At 39.1% G+C, this 21,155-nt stretch overlaps 1 protein-coding gene across 1 annotated transcript; it reads left to right on the top strand.

The window, feature by feature from the left end:
- Positions 1–11,311: 11,311 nt before the first annotated feature.
- On the top strand, positions 11,312–18,141 carry LOC307248333 (transient receptor potential cation channel subfamily V member 1-like; the record flags this gene model as incomplete). Its single annotated transcript, XM_080024736.1, has 13 exons — positions 11,312–11,400; positions 12,989–13,134; positions 13,380–13,532; positions 14,762–14,899; positions 15,001–15,299; positions 15,413–15,589; positions 16,091–16,246; positions 16,354–16,458; positions 16,730–16,800; positions 17,053–17,218; positions 17,309–17,375; positions 17,462–17,763; positions 18,028–18,141. The coding sequence occupies 13 exons, from the start codon at positions 11,312–11,314 to the stop codon at positions 18,139–18,141; spliced, it is 1,983 nt and encodes a 660-aa protein (XP_079880862.1).
- Between the last annotated feature and the right edge of the window lie 3,014 nt (positions 18,142–21,155).

Genomic DNA, 21,155 nt, shown 5'->3' with positions numbered 1-21,155 from the left:
CTACTCCCTCTGCCGTCTCCACGTCCTCACAGCGCGGCTGCAGAGTCATGATCTCCAGAGTTATTCTACAGAAAGGACGGTAAGAACATTCATCATTTATCAGCACATGAACAGGGGAAGATATTAATTTTTTTTCTGAATGCTTAATGATTGAATTTTCTTGTATAGTTAAAATAATTACATTAAAATAAAAAATAAATGGACAGTGGGATTTGGATAGGTGGTGTCAGTCCGATATCTGATTAGTGGATTGCAGCCATATCGGACCCGATATCGCTGATGATCGGATTGGTCCCATCCCTAGTCTCAACGTGACCATATGGAATCAAGCCACGCAAAATTATAATGAACTGTTATGTCAATGATATGAAAAAAAATATGAAATAAATAATTTATAAAATCCTACTCCCCTAAGACCTTTGAAAGAAACAATGTATCATCCTGCCAAGGTGACGGGGCTGTTGCTGTTGGAGGGGCCACTGAAGCAGACGCTGACGGAGGAACCACAGAGGAACTGAGATGGGACAGGACCAGACATGGAAGAAGATGGTACAGCTGCAGCAGGGGCTTTCTGAGGAGAGTTTCACAAATTACAGTTAAAGTACAGTGTAGCGGTTTGTCTTATGAACTACATTCTGCTTTTGAGTAACACCTCAACCCACCTGTTTCTCTTTGTCGGGAATGAATCTCCTGAAACGCTTCAGTGACTTGGAGCTGATGTCTTCCTCCTTCATCAGAAGCCACTGGCAAACAGAAGAGAAAGCCTCCTGTGCCATCTTCCTCTCTTGGGCACTGCCAGCTTGAGGGTCGGCATTAAGGTACTTGTGCAGGCTGTACCACTGCCACATCTTCTGAAAGGTAAAGCTCTTAAAGCGACCCTGTCCATAAATGGCCCTGTCCACGTTCCTCTCCAGGTGGCAGGAGACTGAGGGGAAATACTCCACATAACGGAGAAGACAATCCCTCACCCAGTCATCTTCCCTGGCTCCTCCTGTCCTGCCCGGGTCCTGGCTCTCCGCGATATGGCGGTCAAGGAGACTAAAACACACACACACACACAACATGACGTTAAAGTAAGAAATAACAACTAAATGCGATTCTCTGTAGTGAAATATACTCACTATTTTAACTAGCCCATATCATTCGCTACCAGCCACATCAAGCTTTGGCCAGTGTATTTCCCAAAGGGAATTACCAGCTGGCTAAGGTAGAGCTTCTTTGAGGGTCTGGTAGCAGTGACGAGCCGGCATCTCCTTTTTGCTGAGAGTTGGAATGGTTATTAATATTAATAATTATTCTTTATTTCAGACCCAGGGGGATCCATATCACTACAAACAAGAAAAAAAGCAGAGTAAAAAAATACAAAACCTTCCACAATATTCAATGTCTAGCATACAGACATATTCAATGTCCAATAATTCCACAGTCTGAAAATCTGACAGAACTGCTTCCTGGGTTAGCCAAGCAATTAAGTAGTTTTCTGACTCAGATGCCCTACACATACATCTGCTTAACTTAGTCAGTATATATGTTCTAGCACACAGGTCAGGTCAGATGGAAAGATGTATTTATGGTTCATATGTCCCTCGTTCTTCTGTGATAATAATGGAGATATATTACCTGTTTCACAAGCCGTATAGTCAAAGCTTTTAGGCCTGTGATATGCCCTGAACATACTCTCAGCATTGTGCGTCTGCGGGTGTCCTCTGTATAAAGCACCACTCCTGTAAAAAAAAATCAAATATAAATGGTTTCATTCATACTGAAAACAAAGGTCTGTGCCATTCTTGCAGCCGGTTATATACAGACTAGACAGTGTTTCTCTATCCTCTCCTGGAGCACATGTACATTCTAAATCAGCTCCAACAGCTGATTCAAATGATCAGTTTGTTATCAAGCAGCTTCAGAGTTCATAATCAGTGGATGATTTATATCAGCTGTGTTGGAGCAGGATGGCATGTACCTTATATGATTTTTATTTAATTTTTTCTCTCTTTTTTTTTTTTTTTACAAATGACTGGTGAGAAAACTGTTTAATTTATGTTTTAAATATATTTTTTGGAGGAACAAAGGGGGATTTTTTCATCTCAAGTGGATGATATATTGGGCCCTGACCCACAAAAGAGGAGAGATTTTGCCTAGTTTTGTTGTTGTTTGTGTTAGAACGTTTTAAGTATAAAATCATGTTATATCATGTTATCTTAAGCTTCCTAGATGGACAAGTGCTAGCTCTCTGTTTGTGACTAGTAATGTCCCCACCTTTCATGCTGTGTTGAGGAATTTAATGTATAAATTTATGTGTCGACTTTTAGAGTCAAAAAACAAACTAATAATTTCACTCACTGACACTAAACAGAATGATACAAGGTTCTCCTCTGGGTTGTGGAAACATTGGAATCGTTGCTTGTATGTATTTTAATTTGTGTTGTCATGTATTTGTATTGTCTTTTTATATGCAACTTTGAGTCCGGAATAAAGTATTCATTCATTATAGTACTTTTATTGATGTTCAAATACACATCTATTTTCAAAACTTGTTTATGTGTCTGTCTGTTTACTATATGTAGGACTTTATTTCAAACTGCCATGCACACAGAAAAACAAAATTCCACAAGTGTTTTAGGTTTATGTCAGTGTGTATTTGTTGCTTATTATGCTCAACAATTATTTATTTATTTATATGTAAAATTTTTTTACCAAAAACAAATTTATCAAAAACCTTGAAGAGTTTTTCAAGAATATTTAGCTTTGCAAAATAAGTATAATGTTTGGCTGGTTTGGGGTGTGAATTTATTAGATTTTTTTATTTTTTTTATTTGTGTAGCAAACATTGAACAAAAGTTTCAAATATTGTGCCTGAGCAGTCTGGAAAAAGGTAAAACAATTAGGCAATATTTCTCCTTTGTTCTCGCCGTAAAATGAAATGTCTTGATCAAGGCAGCTCATTTAAAACAACTGCAGTTACGGCTTGTGTCCACTAGAGGCTCTCGGAGCTCCATTTGTTTTTACAAACGGAGATACTTTGTCATAAAAAGCTCATTACGTTTTGACCCGCAACAGTATTCTGGCATTATCAGTGTTTAATATGTTCGCTTTACAGACTGTATAAAACGGGACCTAATATCACAAGATTAACAGTTTATTATAACGTTACTGCTGCGTCTCGCGCTTTAAACTCCTATTGGATTAGAAGGCACCACGTGACCCAGAAGAGCAGCGGAGCCTCACGTGTTTCATTCATTTATTCTTAAATAACTTTATTTGTAGAGTCTCTTTGACATTTCCTCACCTGCCGTGTTGCCGCACTTACTTTGTTGTTTCCCGCCGGCCGTTTAACGGAGACTCCAGCTGTTGAACCGTCAGTGTAAGTGACTGTGCGGAGAATTACTAGTTTACCTCGGAACCATAGTCAGCATCGCTTCTCGGCCTTTTGGCTAAGATCAAGTGTAGTATCTGTTCTTATCAGTTTAATATCTGATACGTCCCCTACCCGGGGACCATATATTAAATTGATTTTTGGAACAGGGAGATGGAATAGGGACTTGCTCCGTCCACTCCACGCATCGACCCGGTATTGCAGTACCTCCGGGAACGGTGCACCCCCCTATACGTGTAAAATATAATGATGTTCGTAGGCTAAATCCATAATGTGTGCTGTTTGTGGGAACATGAAAGGATATAAGGGAAACGTTCCACATGATTAGCTCCATCAGTAATACTTATTTATATATTCAAATATATAAGATGCCTTTGATTTCAAGGGGGTGGGGGGGGGGGAGTATCGAGTAGCAGGAATTTAAGCTTATATACCTTGGTCATACAAAAGTATATGTTCCAAACGTGCTTTAAATTATTTTTAAATACAGTATAATAAAGTAGTTTATCAAAGGTAAATTAATAATGACATCATGTCTGATTAAAAGCAGTCCAGAGCTTTTATCAACTTCATGAACACAATTTTTTAGAAGGTAAACTGACTCATTCAATAAAATAATAGTAAAACATAATCCTTGAGAGTATAATTTCATCTTTTTTTTTAGAACATTACTTTTGGTTCAAGAGTGATTTTAATGGTGTTGAATAAAGTGAAGCTACATTATGTTAGGTGTAGTTTTTTTTCAAAGTGAATACAACTCATTGAAAACACAAGAAACTAATCTTTAATAATCAATGATTCATAACAGTTTTAACAGATAAAAAGGATTTTATTTAAACATCAACACTTGTTATCTTACACTAACGCTGCAAACTAAGTGTGTGATAGGGCCATGCATGATCACTTAAATCTCTCTCTCTCTCTCTCTCTCTCTCTCTCTCTCTCTCTCTCTCTCTCTCTCTCTCGATGTAGCTGGAGGTTCTATGCTATTCTCCTCCCAATTACCCCGCTGGTTTGGTCCATCCCTGTTATAAAATGCTTGGCAATGGATAACCTATTAGTTATAAATGTACTAATAGTTTTGTAGTCTACACTCAACTTTGTCAATGGCCCATATAATTATCTAAACTCAATGGGTCTTATTTTTTGAAAAGTAAAGATATTACCCCCTTTCGCATGCTTTTAGTAATTTTCCCAATTTGATTGCATACTTCCAATAAGTGTTTTCCAATTATTTCCCAAAAGGTCGGATAAAACTCTTTTGTGAGTCCATCTTTCCCTGTTATTCAAACATCTTTCACTGTTTTTACTGCAGTCCAATGGTATTTGTTTATCTTTATTATCTAAAAATCTGTCTCCTATCTAAATCTATTCCTTCAGTTTGAAAAAGTTTGCCGAATTGCTGCCTACGCATCTCTAATATCTCCTCCATTCTCACTCCTGAGCTCCTTTTATGGCTCTACGAACTTTTTTGAAAAAACATGCAGAACATTTTCTGTCTTCCTCGTGCTTCTCACGCTGTAATTTAAAAGTAAATGTTTGGGTTCGTTGCTGTTCAAACATTTCTTTTTTTTCTGTAAAACCAATAAATTGCCACTGGAACTCTCCAACCATCTGGAGATGGTTTAGCCCTTTGTTCCCGGATGACGGAGCTCAATGTCCCTCAGCTCTGCCTCTCATGTTGACGGGACTTCTCTGGAGCTCACATCGCCACAGAGAGAGGCTTTAGTCCTTTAGCACGGCTGCAAACGGTCTCGGCTTGGGGCAGTTCCTGGCCAGCATGTATCTATGTAGCTTACATCTTCAATACTCTGATAAAGCGTGTCTCTTTTTATGTGTTCATATCCCCCCCAAAAGGAACTAAAGACAGTTCTAATAATTGGTTTCCTAACAGAAGGATGCATTGGAAACACATACGCCAGGGGCTGTAAAGTAGGTAAAATATCTGCATTGAACACCATGACTTTCCCTATATACGTCAAATTTCAAATTTTCCAAAGACCAATCTTTCTTCCAACTAAATTTAATTTTGGTGACCAATTAAATAAACTCACCTTCAAGATTTCCGAAAGAAACTCCTAAAACGTCCATCGGCCCTTGGCAGAGGGTAAGCCCCCCAATTATGTTTTTCCTCCAGCTCCAAGATCCTAAGAATTTTAATTTAGTTTTACTTTTATTTATTTTTGAGCCGGAAGCTAGCGAAAACCTATCTAAAACATTCAGTGCTTCTTTCACACTACTATCGTCAGTTACATATAAAATTAAATCATGCGAATACTCTGATATTTTTAAGCACTCACCACCTGGCAGCATGATTCCCCTAATGTTTGGGTTTTTTCCTAAGTGAGCATGTCAGGGGCTCTGCATACAAAACATAATAACGCAGATAAAGGGCAACATTGGCAAAGGCCTCTAGATTGCTTTATCTGACCGCTGATCAACATACAAAATCCTGACCCTGTTAATAAAATTTGTAATGAAGCCAAGCCTATCTAAAATGCTAAGTAATAAACAGTGGTTAACTCGATCAAAAGCTTTTTCTTGGTCAAAACTAACACTAATAGCTGACAGGTTTCTGTCCTCTAAGTAAGCGAGCGTGTCCCTGTGTAACTGTACGTTCCAGGAGGTTCTCCTCCCGACTACCCCACTGGTCTGGTCCATCCCTTTTAAAAAAGGCATTGCAATTTACAACCTATTTGTGATTACTTTGCTAATCATTTTATAGTCTACACACAGCAATGTCAAAGGCAGTGGCGGCTCGCCCATAGAGGGCGATAGGGCGCCGCCCTCCTTGAGCCATATCAGCAAAAAACGAAAATATAATAATGAATAATAATGATGTTTTTTTTTTTTTTTTTTGTATTAATAATCATAATTTATGATTTCAATACAGTTTTTACCTGCATCTAAGTCTGAATATCATTGTACAATCAGCGTCTGTGCTCTGTACCGTCACTCTGGGGCGATGTCGGGCTGGTTGAAAATCGCCCCCAGCGCTCTCATAGACATCAATGTAAAACTTTTTTTTTTCAAACTGCAAGCCTCGCAATGCAATCTCTATGGGTTCCGGGGGTGCTCGCCCTAACGTGTTGTCGTCATACGTACAGTAAACAATAAACCAATTACAGTGACTGATACAGTCACATGTCCAGTATGCAGCCCAGAGCGGTCATATTCAAGACCAACACAACTTTATATCAACTCAGGCTAGGCTGGCAAGCTACTTACTTGATCGGACTCGGACTAGGTCTTTCCCAGACAAAATGTAACCATCAAGCAAGTATCTACCAAGATGGATTGGGGGATCTTATAAACGCGGATTTTCACGGGGCTCGTTTGAACGGCTAACGAGGCTAGCAGGATGCTAATGCGCTAACGCTCTGTCCTGCTGCCGCTGCATGATGATATGGACTGTATACTGGCTTTTTATCCATCCTGATGGCAGCACAGAGACCGCATGGATAACTTTGGGTGTCACCCCTATGCATCATCTCTCAGAAAAGGTAAAACAAACATTAAACATCAATCTGCATATACGAGCCAGCGCCGTTCAACAGCTGATCGGCTATTGAACGGCGATCAGCTGTTGATCGTCGTTTAGCTGACAGCTGCTTTCACCGTCCGACATAAACCCGCCTACCAAGTGCTGTAGACAGTAGTAACCCAAACCCAAAATGTGATGATTAGCACTGTTAATGTTGCACATGCTATGCCAGCATCCATTTTTGTCTCCTAACTTTTAAAGGAAGCCTATCTGAGGAGCACACTGGTAGATGACAAGTTATCTGTGATGGCCACAGCCGGATAATTAAATCATTTTAGAGCTAAAATAATTTTATTCAAGAAATTAACTAACTTAATTTCCAAAAATACTGTACAGTGCAATGCTTGTCTAATGTTGCCAGAGTGGTTATGCCAGATGAACAGGAAAAACAAACAGTTAAATGCAATATGACATTGTCATATGCTATCTGATTTAGGTTAATTTTGGGTCATATTTCCCATCATGGCAACAATTGCCCCCCCTGAGATTATTGTCAGGAGCCGCCACTGGTCAAAGGCCTATAATGTTCTAAACTTAATGGGTCATCTCTTTTGAAAAGTAACGATATTACCCCCTCCCGCATACTTCTACACATTCTTCCAGTTTTATATATTTCGTTACAAATTTCCAGTAAATGGTGTCCAATTAAATTAATTTCCCTGAATGAATAATGTCCTTTTAAATGCTGCTAGTTGGAGTGGTGCTGTGAACCAATCTAATCACATAATAAACTTCCGAAGGAGAATCCCGTTTGCCGCGCCGAAACCGGAGGAGATCCGGTGTCCGCAGCAAAATGCCACCGGAGGTTATTATGACATCGTGCTCCCCAGCCCTTCCGCATCCCGTCCTTTGTGTCCCTGTCTGCCTCTAGAATCCCTGGGTGATGAGAATTTTACAACATAAATTCAATAACTAAAATTGACATGCTTGAAAAGGAGTAGGAAGAAGTATACTTTTATTTAATCCTACCCCTTCTCCTGTCAATGAATACACTTATCTAATGATGCTGAGCTGTTAATACGATGTTGTGTCTTCATTTACCTGACGGAGACAGTGACAGAGAAGCAACATATCGATTGTGTTGGTCTGAGAAGAAACATTCCGCTGCTTCCTGGGGCGATACGCCTCTGTCCTGGGGCGAAGTGAGAGATGTCCAGCTGGGAAAAAAAGGACAAAATTATTATGTATGAATCATCTGGAAATTGTAGACAACATTTTTGTAACGTGTAATTAGAGGGATAATGTATAGCGAACGGGTCACTCGAGACCGACAAGGTGAACAGGAGCCCGAACATGATCCCACACATGTTCTTTCCCTTTATCTATTCTTTCACTCTATGGTTGAGATTTCCTCACATTCAGATGCTGATTGTACCGTCAGGAGTCATTGTTCTTTGCAATGTCGTGACTTCATAAGTCTCATTTAGATCATAATTTTCTTTAAACTGTCTTGCCCTTATAGCTTTATTACTCCAATGTTTTTCTTATATGACTCACAGTAAAAAAACATCCTTATTTGTATCGTACTGTGCAACAGTTAACAGGTTTATGAACTGACTATGGGCATAGACAGACATAGATACGCGTGAGTTGCATACACATACACACACACACACACACACACACACACACAGCCATGCGTATACACACACACACACACACACTCACGGGAGAGATTCAAACAGAAACAGAAAGAGACAAGTATGTTGTTCGTCAAGGCCATAGACTGTATATAGGGCAATGACTCTGATAGGACCATGTGAGGAATGCAAGTACAGGTGTGCTGTGGTGAGATAAGTTCGATATGTGACATGTTTCATTGGTTTAAACAAAAACTGTCATTCGACATGGTACAAGCCAAATTACGAACATATTGTTTGATTAAGGACTATAACAATTTAATAATAAACTTTTTGTAAAGCTCCTACAAAGTGCTTTGACAGAGGAAACAAAAGCACATGCAAATCAAATACACATCAAATCAATAAACATACTCATATACAGTATATCATTGTAATAGTGAAAAAGGGGAAAATGGAGAATGTTTGTTGACAAATCACTTTGTCAAAATCAGTGAATATGTAAACAAAGCGGGCCCACTTTGTTTACATACCAGTTTACAGAGCCTAGGCTCTGTATTAACACTAGGGGCCTATTGCATAAAAGTGGAATAAAGATATCCAGGATGATTGATAAAGCCAGCCTTGACGAAGTCCAGCCTGGGCACTTTGAATCAGTCAGTTGCATAAACGCCAATCCAGGATCAAAAGGGCCCGTTTTGTCAAGCCAGGTGTAAGTAGTTCTGTTAAGTGCCAGCCCACTGCTTTCAGAAGTAGACCCAGAGATCGAACACAGATTTACTGATGTAAAAATGGAAAAGACGGACCATTTTCCCACAATGCCTTGCTAGTTTAAACCGTAAGTCAGGGGGCAGTTAATTTCATACAGGAGATGTATTCTCTGTCAACTGATCTTGATGTCCCTGCATTGTTTTATGATAAAATAGTTGACAGTGAGCAGTCTGCAGGTGCATCTAAAAAATGTAATATCATGGAAAGTCCATTCAAAAAGTGAAACTTTCATAGATTCATTACACAAAGTAAAATATGTCAGGCCTTTTTTTTGGATGATTGATTGATCATGGAATAAAAAATCCAGTATCTCAAAATATTAGAATATTATACACAACCAATCAGAAAAAGGATTTATAATACAGAAATGTCGACCTTCTGAAAAGTATGTTTATTCTAGATTAATTTCACTTCATGTGTAATGAATTTATAGAATATATTTAAGTTTCACTTTTTGAATTCAATTACAGAAAAAGGAATTTTTCATTGATATTGAATTTTGTTTTAGATGCACCTCGATATAGTTATAAGTACAAAGTGAATTTATTTGACCCACATATGCAACGTCATCTGCCATCGATAATCAATTGTATAAATATAGCCTGCAATATAGTAGATAAGTAGCTGTGTATCTGTGTATCTGAATCTGATGGCAGTGGGGGCGGGACCCGATAAGCCTTTGGCTTCTCCTGCTTCCCTTCGGACGATAACACAAAGTAATATGTATGAATATGCAATGAGAAAATAATGTATTATGTGTAATTGTCCGGAAGAATAAAAAAGAAAAAAAAAATATATGAACAGACTATCACATAAACTATTATAATTTATATCATTGCATCTTAATCTAATTATAATTAAGTTAATTATAAATGGTTCAGGTTAAATAAATAAAAAATAAGAACTATTTAACTAAATGACAATGCAGTCTTTTATGTGGTACCTTAAAACAGGCTAATGAAAATAAAGCAGTACACAGAAGATCATGGAATAACTGTTAAACACCTTGATTTCAGATCGGAGTGACAGCTGACTGAGCCAATCAGGCGACAGAATAAGTTTATCCTTTACGTTTAGCCTGGTCGGGACCAGGCTAAACGTAAAGGATAAACATGTAAAGGTAAAGGTAAACATGGTAACTTATTTCCCTCCGCTTTTATGCAACCGGATCATGGCTAACGCAAGCCAGGATAACCGAAATATCCTAGGTTAATCCCTTATCTTAGTTTTATGCAACAGGCCCCTGATGTCTTTTCAGCACACACACACACACACACACACACGTAGAAGATTGTGATGAGATATTCAATGATTTTGTCAAAGTGATTTGTCAACAAACATTCTCTAGAATTACCTAGTAAGCCTTTAAAGGACAAACGGTCTTGACAGTAAAAAAGCTGTTTATTAAACTATGTTTACTGTTAAGCGGCTTTGAAGTAAACTAGGCGGCACACAATCGGTCCACTTTGTGCAGAAGTCACACAGGAGTCAAATTCTGCACCAAACGCGTCTTTTACGGGAATAGGCACAGAGCCTGAAGAAGAAAACCTGGGTCAACAAAAGTAAGTTCAGAATACAAATGACCCATTAAATTCTTTATGTATTTACTCTTTGTAATTTCAAATACAGGCTTGGAGCTCAAACCTTCACTATAGGCATTCAGACAGTGTAAAATGTTACAAAAATTTAACAAAGTGCTTATCATCAGAAAGAGTAACTATTAAAAAAGATCAGATCACCTCAACCCCATCCACAAACAGAGCAGTAAGTCAATAAGTGAAGAGGAAGTAAGTGAAGAGGAAGTAATAAAATCGGAACTTGAGCAGCATCGCCACCAATTAATTATTACTACATTACCTTTAGGTGAGAGGGTGAAGTGAGCCCAAGGTTACAAATTACATTCACAACAAGCTATCTTACTTTCTCTTTTGCGTGTGGTTCACTCGTGGACGCAAACACAGTTTCTTGTCTTGCACAATCAAGACTTGGTTATTATCAACAAATAAGATGGACAAAGGGGAAAATACTCTGGATTTCGAAATGAAAGGACGTATGGATCAGAATCGCCTTCCTACACAAGACTGCACAACTTTGGCTGCAACTAAAGATACTGCCATCCAGATACATAGGTAAGAAATACTACTTTTTTATTTCCAGAAGGTTATGCACATGACCTTTTAATTATGAGATAATACAGACAGACTGCTGGAAGCACAAAAAAACAAACAAAAAAAAATCCTCTACATTTTTTTCCTTCCCTGTAACCCTAATACTCTTCCGTAATAATGAGATAAAAGCTCATCAGATCATAAATTAACGTGATATCTCAAATCGTTAGAACATCCAGTCTTGAACTGAGTGCCACCGGCGTTAGGAATGGAAACAAGAAAAAACATGGCACACAACACACATGTTTGTACCTTCCCCAAATTTCCTGTATGTCACATTATCATTGTATGTTGCTCATGAATTAGCGGGGCTACATTGCGCCACCACGGCTTACCTTAACTTGGCTCCGTCCGGGCAGAGAATCTAACCTTTACCTTTGGCGGCAGTATTCTCGGCTATCTTTAGCAGAATTAAATGTAGCCACAGACTGGACAAAGCAGGAGCCAGGCTAACGTAAACCACTCTCGTCTCAAAGCCCACTGCACATAAGAGAGCAATGTTATTAGTGGAGCTCAGAGGGCGTCTGGTTTCTGTATAAGGTGGTTGTAGCCCATTGTCTGCTTTTTGACGATAGCAAAGATGCATCGTTTGTTTTCAAAACTTTTGAATTATGATTTATTGATCTCCAGAGTTTAAATTTGTCAATATCTCGTAATCTTATTTTCCTTTTTGGTGAATGCAATAGGCCTCCATAATATGGAGACTACAAGTGTAATGAGTACGTTTCAAACACTATGAAGTTTCAATCATCAGTCACTCTCCAAAAATTATGGTTGGTGGTACTTTCCTTTTTTATGTAGGTCTATAGTATTATTATGAAACATGTAAAATATCTAAACATATTCAAATTACATTTTTCTATATCTTCTCATTCAGCTGTGATCAGATGGAGCAAAACAATGGTGGTAAAGAGAATACTCAGGATGTGCCTTGTAGAGAACACAACGCAGAGAAGAATGGGCGCCTAAGACAAAATGCTGCAAAGAATCAACACACAGTTACCAGGGACCCAAAATCTACAAAGGCGAATACACGTCCACCTATGTATAAGACTTATTTTTTTTAATCCCCTGTAGGGATTTGATCCTTTAAGGTTTGGTTTAACATTGCAGTTTTCCCAGTGCACTATAGAACTTGCATGACATACCCACCTCTGTGTTTATCACCTACATGGGCTGCGTGGCCCCTATAGGCTACTGGACATTGATTGGTTTGTAGGCGGGCGTGCGTCTGATGTCAGCGTCTCTAGTCGGCGGTAGGCTATAGCCTTCACCAGTTTACAAATCTCATTTAGTGAATGATTTTCTTTTAACTGTCTTGCCTTCATAACTTTATTACTCCAACGTTTTTATTATATGACTCGCCAGGAAAATTACTTATTTATGTGTAACTGTCAGAGGTTTATAACCCAACTAAAGCAAAATGGTTTCAAAGTTCTAATGCAGCTACGTTTGTAAATGTAAATGTTGAAGTCTTTTTCCTCCGATGATTATAAATGACCTGTAACAGTAAACGAGACCATCAGTTTATTTGTCTCTGACCAAATAGTCCCGGTGATGACGTCGTTGACAGTGCAACCGTCACCAGGGAGAGAGTCTTTGAAGCAGCATCCGAGAGAGACAAAACTAAACTAAATGGCTTGCTTGACTACCTGCGAATTAATGAAATGCGACTTACGAGCCCAGAATTCACAGGTAAGTAGGAAGAAAGCAGCAGAAGTATGTGTTCATGCTATGACCCTGTTTGAAACAGTACAGCCGTGTTTCCTCAAAAATATGTTGCAATAACATTCATTGCATTTATATGAAGCAAAACTCATAGGGGAAACCGTAAGAATCAATCAATCAAAGTAAATTAAGGGGTTATTGTCGTACTTACTTTTCAATTTAGGGTCTCTAAAGAAAAAAAAATTTACTTTGTGTTTGTGCACAACTTTCAGATGAAGAGGATGGGAAAACTGCGCTTATGAAGGCTTTGCTGCACCTAAAAGATGGCAAAAACAACACCATAGAAGAAATCCTTGACATAGCAGAGCAAACTGGAGATTTAAGAAAATTAATCAACACATCTTACAACAATTCTGACTACAATGGTAGGTGAAACAAAAAAACTTTTGGAGTAACTGCTTCCAAAGCTTTAAGAATGGAAATGTCAAACGTTGTGCTGACAGTAGAACCCTTCACTTTAAGTTAACATTATGGAGATTACTCCAATGTTCCACTAGAAATGAACAAGTATTTGTAGTAGAGACCAACCATACAGCACTAATAGAGGGATCTAAGATATTATCACTGTGCCTGAACCTCGAGGAACCCCTTATGTGAAACATTTACTTTACCAAATAAAGTCTCTCTTATTGTGAATTCTGGAAAGAGGAGCGTGGAAAGACAAACCATTTGAGTGAACACAGGACAAAGGGGCTTATATGAGAACCACCAGGCTAATATGATCTATCTGAATAACTGATTGGTCAAATATCCTCAGATACCCCTTTACCACTGTGGCAGTTTCTGTGGCCCAAGTTTCCACGGCGAGAGAACCGGTTCTAGGCAGAAAAACTGGATTCAGAGCAGCACCAACTCTTTGCTGGTCTGGAACCCGGAACCGCTTACGTCAGGGGCCAGCCAGGGCTTATCTATCCAATCAGACCAACTTTAACTTTGTGAGCATCATCAGGCCTGCCGAGTGTCTTCCCTGTGCCTGGGACAAGATTACGTTCATAGTGCCCCCCCCCATCCGCTTCCCATGCGCAAAAAGAGGAGAGGCTTCAGTAAAGTGCTGATGTGTGCACTCTTGAGCATTACCAAGAGGTTGTCATTAGAAATCCAATCAAAACGTAAATGTACTCTTTAATTAATAAAAAAAAATTGTCTTTGTAAAACATAGTTTGTGACAATGGGTATTGTTTCAACAAAAGTTAAAATGCCACTGCGCATCAAGTTAATTGGGCAGCTCTGCATGGATTTATATTTAAAAGACAATGTTGCCATCACAACATGATCACAATGAGCAGCGCAAAAAGGCGTTGAGTCGTGTTTGGTTAACAAAGCAAAGCAAGATAAGAGGCAAAACACAAAGTATCCTCCGCTGTTATGCTTAAAGCTAACGCTAGCCGGGAGTGTGGCGACGTACACAAGACGTATACAGTGACGTTAAGACGTGGAAAAGCAAACCTGTTCTAGGGTCCCAAGTTGAACCAGCTGCGAACCGGCACTAGCACCGGACCTGGAATTTGATTATGGTAAAATGTAGTAATCTAAATTCAATGTACAGCCATACAGACAATTTCCTGTAACAAAACAAACAAAACAAATGTTGCAGGTCAGACAGCGTTGCACATCGCCATTGAGAGAAGAAGCTTTGACCATGTGAAGCTGCTGGTCCAGAAAGGAGCAGATGTTAAGGCCAAGGCCGATGGAAAGTTCTTCCAGGATAATGGAGAAACTGGCTTTTATTTTGGTGGGTAGTGACATCTTAAAAATAGCCAGAGGCTTAACTTTCTTAGCAGCTGTTTACGACTGAACATCATCACTTAACTCCCATTTGTGTGTTTCCAATAGGAGAGCTTCCTCTGTCACTGGCTGCCTGCACCAACCAGCCTGATATTGTGTCTTTTCTCATCGACAATGAATACAGAAGTGCTGACTTGACTGACCAAGACTCACAGGGAAACACTGTCTTGCACGCCTTGGTGGTCATAGCAGACAATACGACAGAAAACACAGATATGTTTGCAAGCATGTACGACAGCATCCTTATTCAGCACAACAAACTTGAGAAAAAAAGGAATGTCCAAGCGATTGAAAATAATCAGGGGTTGACTCCTCTGAAGCTGGCAGCGACACTCGGCAAGATTGGGGTGGGTCTATTTTACTCTTGTGGTATTTTTAGATACAACTTGATTATTTGTGTGTGAAGCAAGCAAAATACTGTGTATTGACCAATAACTGTTTTCTGGTCTTTTTTTGCCAGCTGTTAAAGCACATGTTGAAACAGGAATTCAAGGATAAAGATATGGAGAAGCTGAGTAGGAAGTTAACAGAATGGCACTATGGACCTGTTCAATCTTCACTTTATGACATGAGTTTCATTGACACCAATGAACCCAACTCTGTGTTGAAGATAATCGTCTACGGGAGTGATATTCCGGTTAGAAATAAATATTTTCCTAGTCGACCAATAGTCATCATTTAAGTCCATTAGTCGACTAATCGTTCACAGTACTGTCAGTTTGTGGGTGGTGGCGAACATGGAACGAGATTGGAATCATGTTTACTTATGATGAGTCACTTTCTGACTGAACAGCCCCATGGAAATTATATTTTACCATTGTGCATGTTCTAACAACAATTGTTAAAAAAGGTAATTTGGTGCTTTAAAAGTCATGATATTAACCTGACAGATTCCATGGTCTCTTTCCGAATCAGAAGTTGCACCAACAACAGTATAAACTGTGATACATAGCTGCACTACAAAAGCCAAATCTTTTAATACTCTGGCAGCAGTCTACACTTTAATTGTTAAGGTGATGTGTTTAGGCAAAGAAACAAGGCCCAGATAAAAGGCCTTTGGAGTGCCTTCATGCCAGTACTCCAAGTAGAGGAACAAAATGCTTTTAATGTCACAATTGTGCTGTGAACATTCCCTCAGAATCGACCTCAGATGCTCCAGATTGAGCCTCTACGAAGTATTCTCCAGGATAAGTGGGACAGGTTTGCGTTCAAGTTATTCTGGACGAAATTCTCTGTTTATGTCCTATACCTGAGCTTCTTCACCGCTGTGGCCTACTACAGGAAGGAAGGAAAGGTACGGAGAAACCACACTGAATCTGACTATCTTCTAAATTAAAACAGGAAAAACTGTTAAACAAGTTTATCAATCCAAGCAACGTCTCCTAACTTTTTGATCTGCAGCCACCGTTTCCCATTGAAGGCCCCCTTGACATTCTACGCTGCGTTGGTGAGGTCATCAGTGTCCTGGGAGCAGTCTGGTTTCTTTTTCAAGACACAACGAAATTGGTAATAGCATCCTTAAATTCACACCTTCTATGAGCGCCTGTGAATGCGCAGGTAAAGTTCTATTTGCACCTAATTGGCATAAACTGTGAAATTCAGGTGATTTGTAATCATTTTGGAGGATGTCCATGACGACTCAGACAATCTTTTATACAACTTTGTTGATTAATAAAGCAACTGTAAACAGTAGCAGGGATTAAACAAGTACATCCAACAAACTGTTGGCGAGACAACTAAAATGTCCATCTATGTTCATGTCTGACTTCTACATTAGATAACTGTTTTCAAGAGGAACTTCCCAAACTTGAAGGCTCTGTACCCTGTTGGATTTTATGAAGGTCCCTTGTAAGTATCTCCACAAGATATTTTTTTATGCACAAACCTCTGGAGGAATGCCTTTCATTTTATTTTATTTAACTTTTATTTATCCTCGAGAGACCAATTGAGGGGTGACCCTCATTTACAATGACGTCGAGATCAAACAAATTCAAAGGAAAAACAACAATACATAAACAATATTCAATGCAAATACATCAAATACACAACAACAGGTGAAGAGACAGGTGAATTTACTTATGATTCCATTTTCATTCGCAGTAAACTGCAGGCACTACTACTCCTGATCTGCGCAGTTTTGTACTTCCGTGGGCAGAGAGAATACGTTGCATTTATGGTGCTCTCGCTGGCTCTGGCCTGGATCAATCTTCTTTACTACTCAAGAGGCTCTAGACGACTGGGGATCTACAGTGTCATGGTTCAAAGAGTAGGAATTCAATTTAAGTAACTGAAAAAGTGAGTTGACTGATGAGAAATGGGTTTTCTGGTTTAATAAGGACTGTTTCTCTTTTTCTAGATGATCCTGGGTGACCTACTAAACTTTTTATTCGTCTATAGTATCTTGCTTTTTGGATTTTCGTTTGGTAAGACTTTATGGACTAAGAAGGCAAAATGCATTTTCTGAATAAATGTTCTTCAATACGATTTACATTTTTCTCCTTATCCACAGCTGTAGTTGCTCTCATGAAACAATCCCCTTCAGCTCATAATAATGACACATTGGCAGAAGGAGGAAAAAAGGAAAAAAGTTACGATAGCTTCAGTTTTACACTACTGGAAATGTTCAAGTTCACTATTGGAATGGGAAACCTGGAGTTCACTGACCAAGTTCACTACCAGGAAGTTTTCTACATCCTGCTCATCTTCTACACAGTTCTCACGTACATCCTGCTGTTCAACATGCTCATAGCCCTAATGGGAAACACCGTCGAAAGAATCTCCAAAGAAAATGAAAGAATCTGGAATCTGAAGGTACGTTAATGTTAGAGTTTATTAACAAGCTTTCAGGATACAAGGCCTAATGTTCACAGGATTATGTTGGTCTCACACATCCACAATAGATGTCTGTTATTGCTGATGGGTATAAGTAGACCCAACAAAGGAAACAAAGGCAATATTTGACTGAATAAAGATAATACACCTATTAAAAGAGATTTAATATCACAAATGTTACTTGATTGGCTAAAATCTGACCCACGCTGAGTTTTTGTGTTAACCACTGTTGCACATCCTCAGAGGGCTTTTACGATCTTGGACATAGAGAGGACTCTGCCGATAGGCCGCCGCCTGAAGAGATACGAAGAAGTGTCGGGTTTGGAGAAGCGCGATGATCGTAGATTTATCAGGTAAGCCATCACTAGAGGTGCCAGATATTTCTTCTTGCTGTTCTTGCACCACTTAGACCCTTTGATGATGAGAATATGTCCAACTATAATCTTGTCACCCTATATATTTCCTCACTTACCCAGTAGAATTTGGGTGAACTGTGACCCTTGAAGCTTCTATGTTTATGAAGTATCAGTCATAAATAGTTGTGACAAATAATCATGCAGGGGTTGACACTAACGGTTGCCCGCTTGCAACCTTAGTGTCAACCCCTGATCATGGCATTTAATGTTTCTCCACGTGATCAAGAAGTGTTATTTGACTTCAGGTTGAACGAAAATAATTGGAGACCATTTAAAAAAGATGCTGGTGTTATTGAGGAGGAGGAACCTTGACTTGGCATCATGAAGCTACCGACCCGCCCGCAAGAAAACTCCTGGTAGGACAACAGTCCCCAAACACATAGCCTTTTCTGTTTCTCACTGTTAAAATGTTACATAAATGCAAATGTATTCTTTCAGGTGGAACCCAAATCCACTCTTGAAGAGTATTCTTGCCAGACGTCGTCTATAATAGATTTCCAACATGTCCTAAGTTAATCAAAATCCATAATTAAAAGGTTTTTAAAGAGTTTAATATCTGGCCTTATTATACCATAATACATCATACAAGACAGAAGGGTTTACAATCTGAAAGCTATATTCATTCATTTGATTGCTGTAATAGCCAATAAAGGCTTTTTCTATTGATTATTGAGAAGGGTATGAATAATTTCAGACATGCCACTTTTTGTTCAAATGTAAATTATTTTTTTCCACAATGATGACTCTCGTCTTATTATCTTCTGGGAGAAGCCTGTGTCATTTCCAATCAAGACAAAGCTTGCTGGTTGAATAAAAGTAATAATTTCGGGCATGACTGTATGTGGAATGTTAAGAAGTTTTAATGGTGTTTCGTGTAGAAATTATTAATAAAATATGTTGTGAAAAATAATTTTAAAGCTGGGAAATAGTCCTCTAATGGACTTGGGACTGAACAACATTGCTGACACTGGTGCAACATTTGAATATAAATGAGAAAGTATAGGTTCTAATGGAAATTAGGGCTGCTACTAAATTTGGAAAGTTGAAAAATACAATTGATGTATGAAAGATGTTGAATACACAGACTGGGCGGCTTCGCGTCATTACAAAATCATTTGAAATAGACTACATGCTCTATTCAAACCGAATAAATTCAGACAAACCCAAAAAAGCATTCAACAGTTTGTTTAACAGTCTTTAAAAGCCAAGGCTGGCATCATGAAGTTGAATCAAACACATGGCTTACCTTTAGAAGAGTTGCAGGTGGCGAGTTATGGTGCTGAACCTCCGTAGGATGATTTGTTCCGCTCAGTTGTGCATTTAAGTCCATCTCAAAAGCTAGCTGGACCAGCTGAGCCTGTCTCTCGTCCTCAGAGTGGAGAATGAATTCCTGCACATTTCTGTGGAGGCGCTGAATGTTAAGGCATCTTTCATTACTTTGGGCATTACGATCAACTGTGTGTGTTACTTTGAGAGGATGTGCTGTACAGTCCAATCCTCTTCGATTAGCTGTAATGTTTTTGCGAGTTGAAAGACTGTTCCGCAACTTTGTACTCCATCTTAATTATAGGAGATCTTCTTGACAAGTCCATGACATGCTTCACAGCATTTATGTCAAGAAATGTGTCGTGTTCTGGACTCAGCACAACAAGTGCACTGGCCAACTGTGAGTTGCGCTCCCAAAGCACTGAATAAATGTTGCTGTAGTACAGTCACTGAAGCTCCATTTTGTCGTCATCGTCATTATCATCATTCCTGCGTCTTGTTGTTCCCATAACGACATATTCCTGTTTGCTTTGCGTCTCTGTTTGGGGGATGTTGGTCTCAGTGATCTGCTGGCAACTGTAGCAGGGTTTTTATCTCCTCGTCACAACAGAGTTTCTGTACACAAGCTGTTGCACTAGCCACAATACTTAATCAAGTCAGTGTCCTCTCTCTGTAAAGCTTGTTAGGTGGGTCCAGCAGGGTAAGAACTGAGTGCACTAACTTGGCAAAGAATGAGAATGAGTCCTTGCATCTACATCGGCTTCCCTTTTGTTTCAGTATCGATTTTAAGATTTTACTGTCTGATAACTTTTAAGGCTCTACATGTGCCGTCACGTAGTTTGCGTGGCTCTGGACTTATGTTCCTTCCAGACTCCAGGCTGAAAACAGAAGTGGACAGACCATTTTCAATATGGGCCCCTAAGCTCTGGAACGACCTGCCTGAGGGATTTAGCTTTGCTGAGTCACTGTCCATGTTTAAGTCTCTCCTCAAAACCCAATTTTAATCGGAGAGCTTTTCAAGATTTGATTTCAGCCTGCATTTGAGTTGTTTTAAAATTTCTGTCTTTTATTATATTGTTTTATAGGGCTCATGATGGTCTGAACTGTACATTACATGTATGTTATGCCCTTTATTTTAATTGTGCTTTTATCTGTTCAGTAATTTGTGTTTTGAGAAGTGCTATATAAATAAAGTGTATTATTATTGCTGCTAGGCCCCTAATAGAAGCAAGGGTTTTGCACTAAAGGTTTGGCCTGTAGGTGGGGGACAAAACAAACACTTATTCAGGGCACGATTCTTCGGAAATTTCCCGTAGTTCATCTGTGAAAGCCTAATGCTTGCTAGCTCGGCCAGCTGATGTACCACAATTAGTAGCGTGCAGCGTGCCCTATGATAGTTCAGGTTAATCAGCTAACATTACCTAATAACAGCATCACGTTAACCTTGAAGCAAAGTAAGCTGTGCCTGAAGCTTCAGCTCCTAAAAAGTTAAACAGCAGTGAATGAATAAGCATAATATACACTATTATCAAGCTAACCTGTACATCTCGGCACTAGCTAATAAAACTATGTGCTTACCTCTCCATGAACACCATAGCAACGGGAAGAGGCAACGGCGGGAAAAGTATTTTATACTTGACTCCAAAAGTGACGTAGGTGCCTAGTTGACAAACGTTTCATACGGATTCT

Source organism: Ammodytes marinus (genome assembly GCF_949987685.1).
Source record: "Ammodytes marinus genome assembly, chromosome: 3".
Lineage (NCBI taxonomy): Eukaryota > Metazoa > Chordata > Actinopteri > Uranoscopiformes > Ammodytidae > Ammodytes > Ammodytes marinus.
Note: the sequence above shows the minus strand (reverse complement) of the source record. Positions and strands in the feature narration are given on the sequence as shown.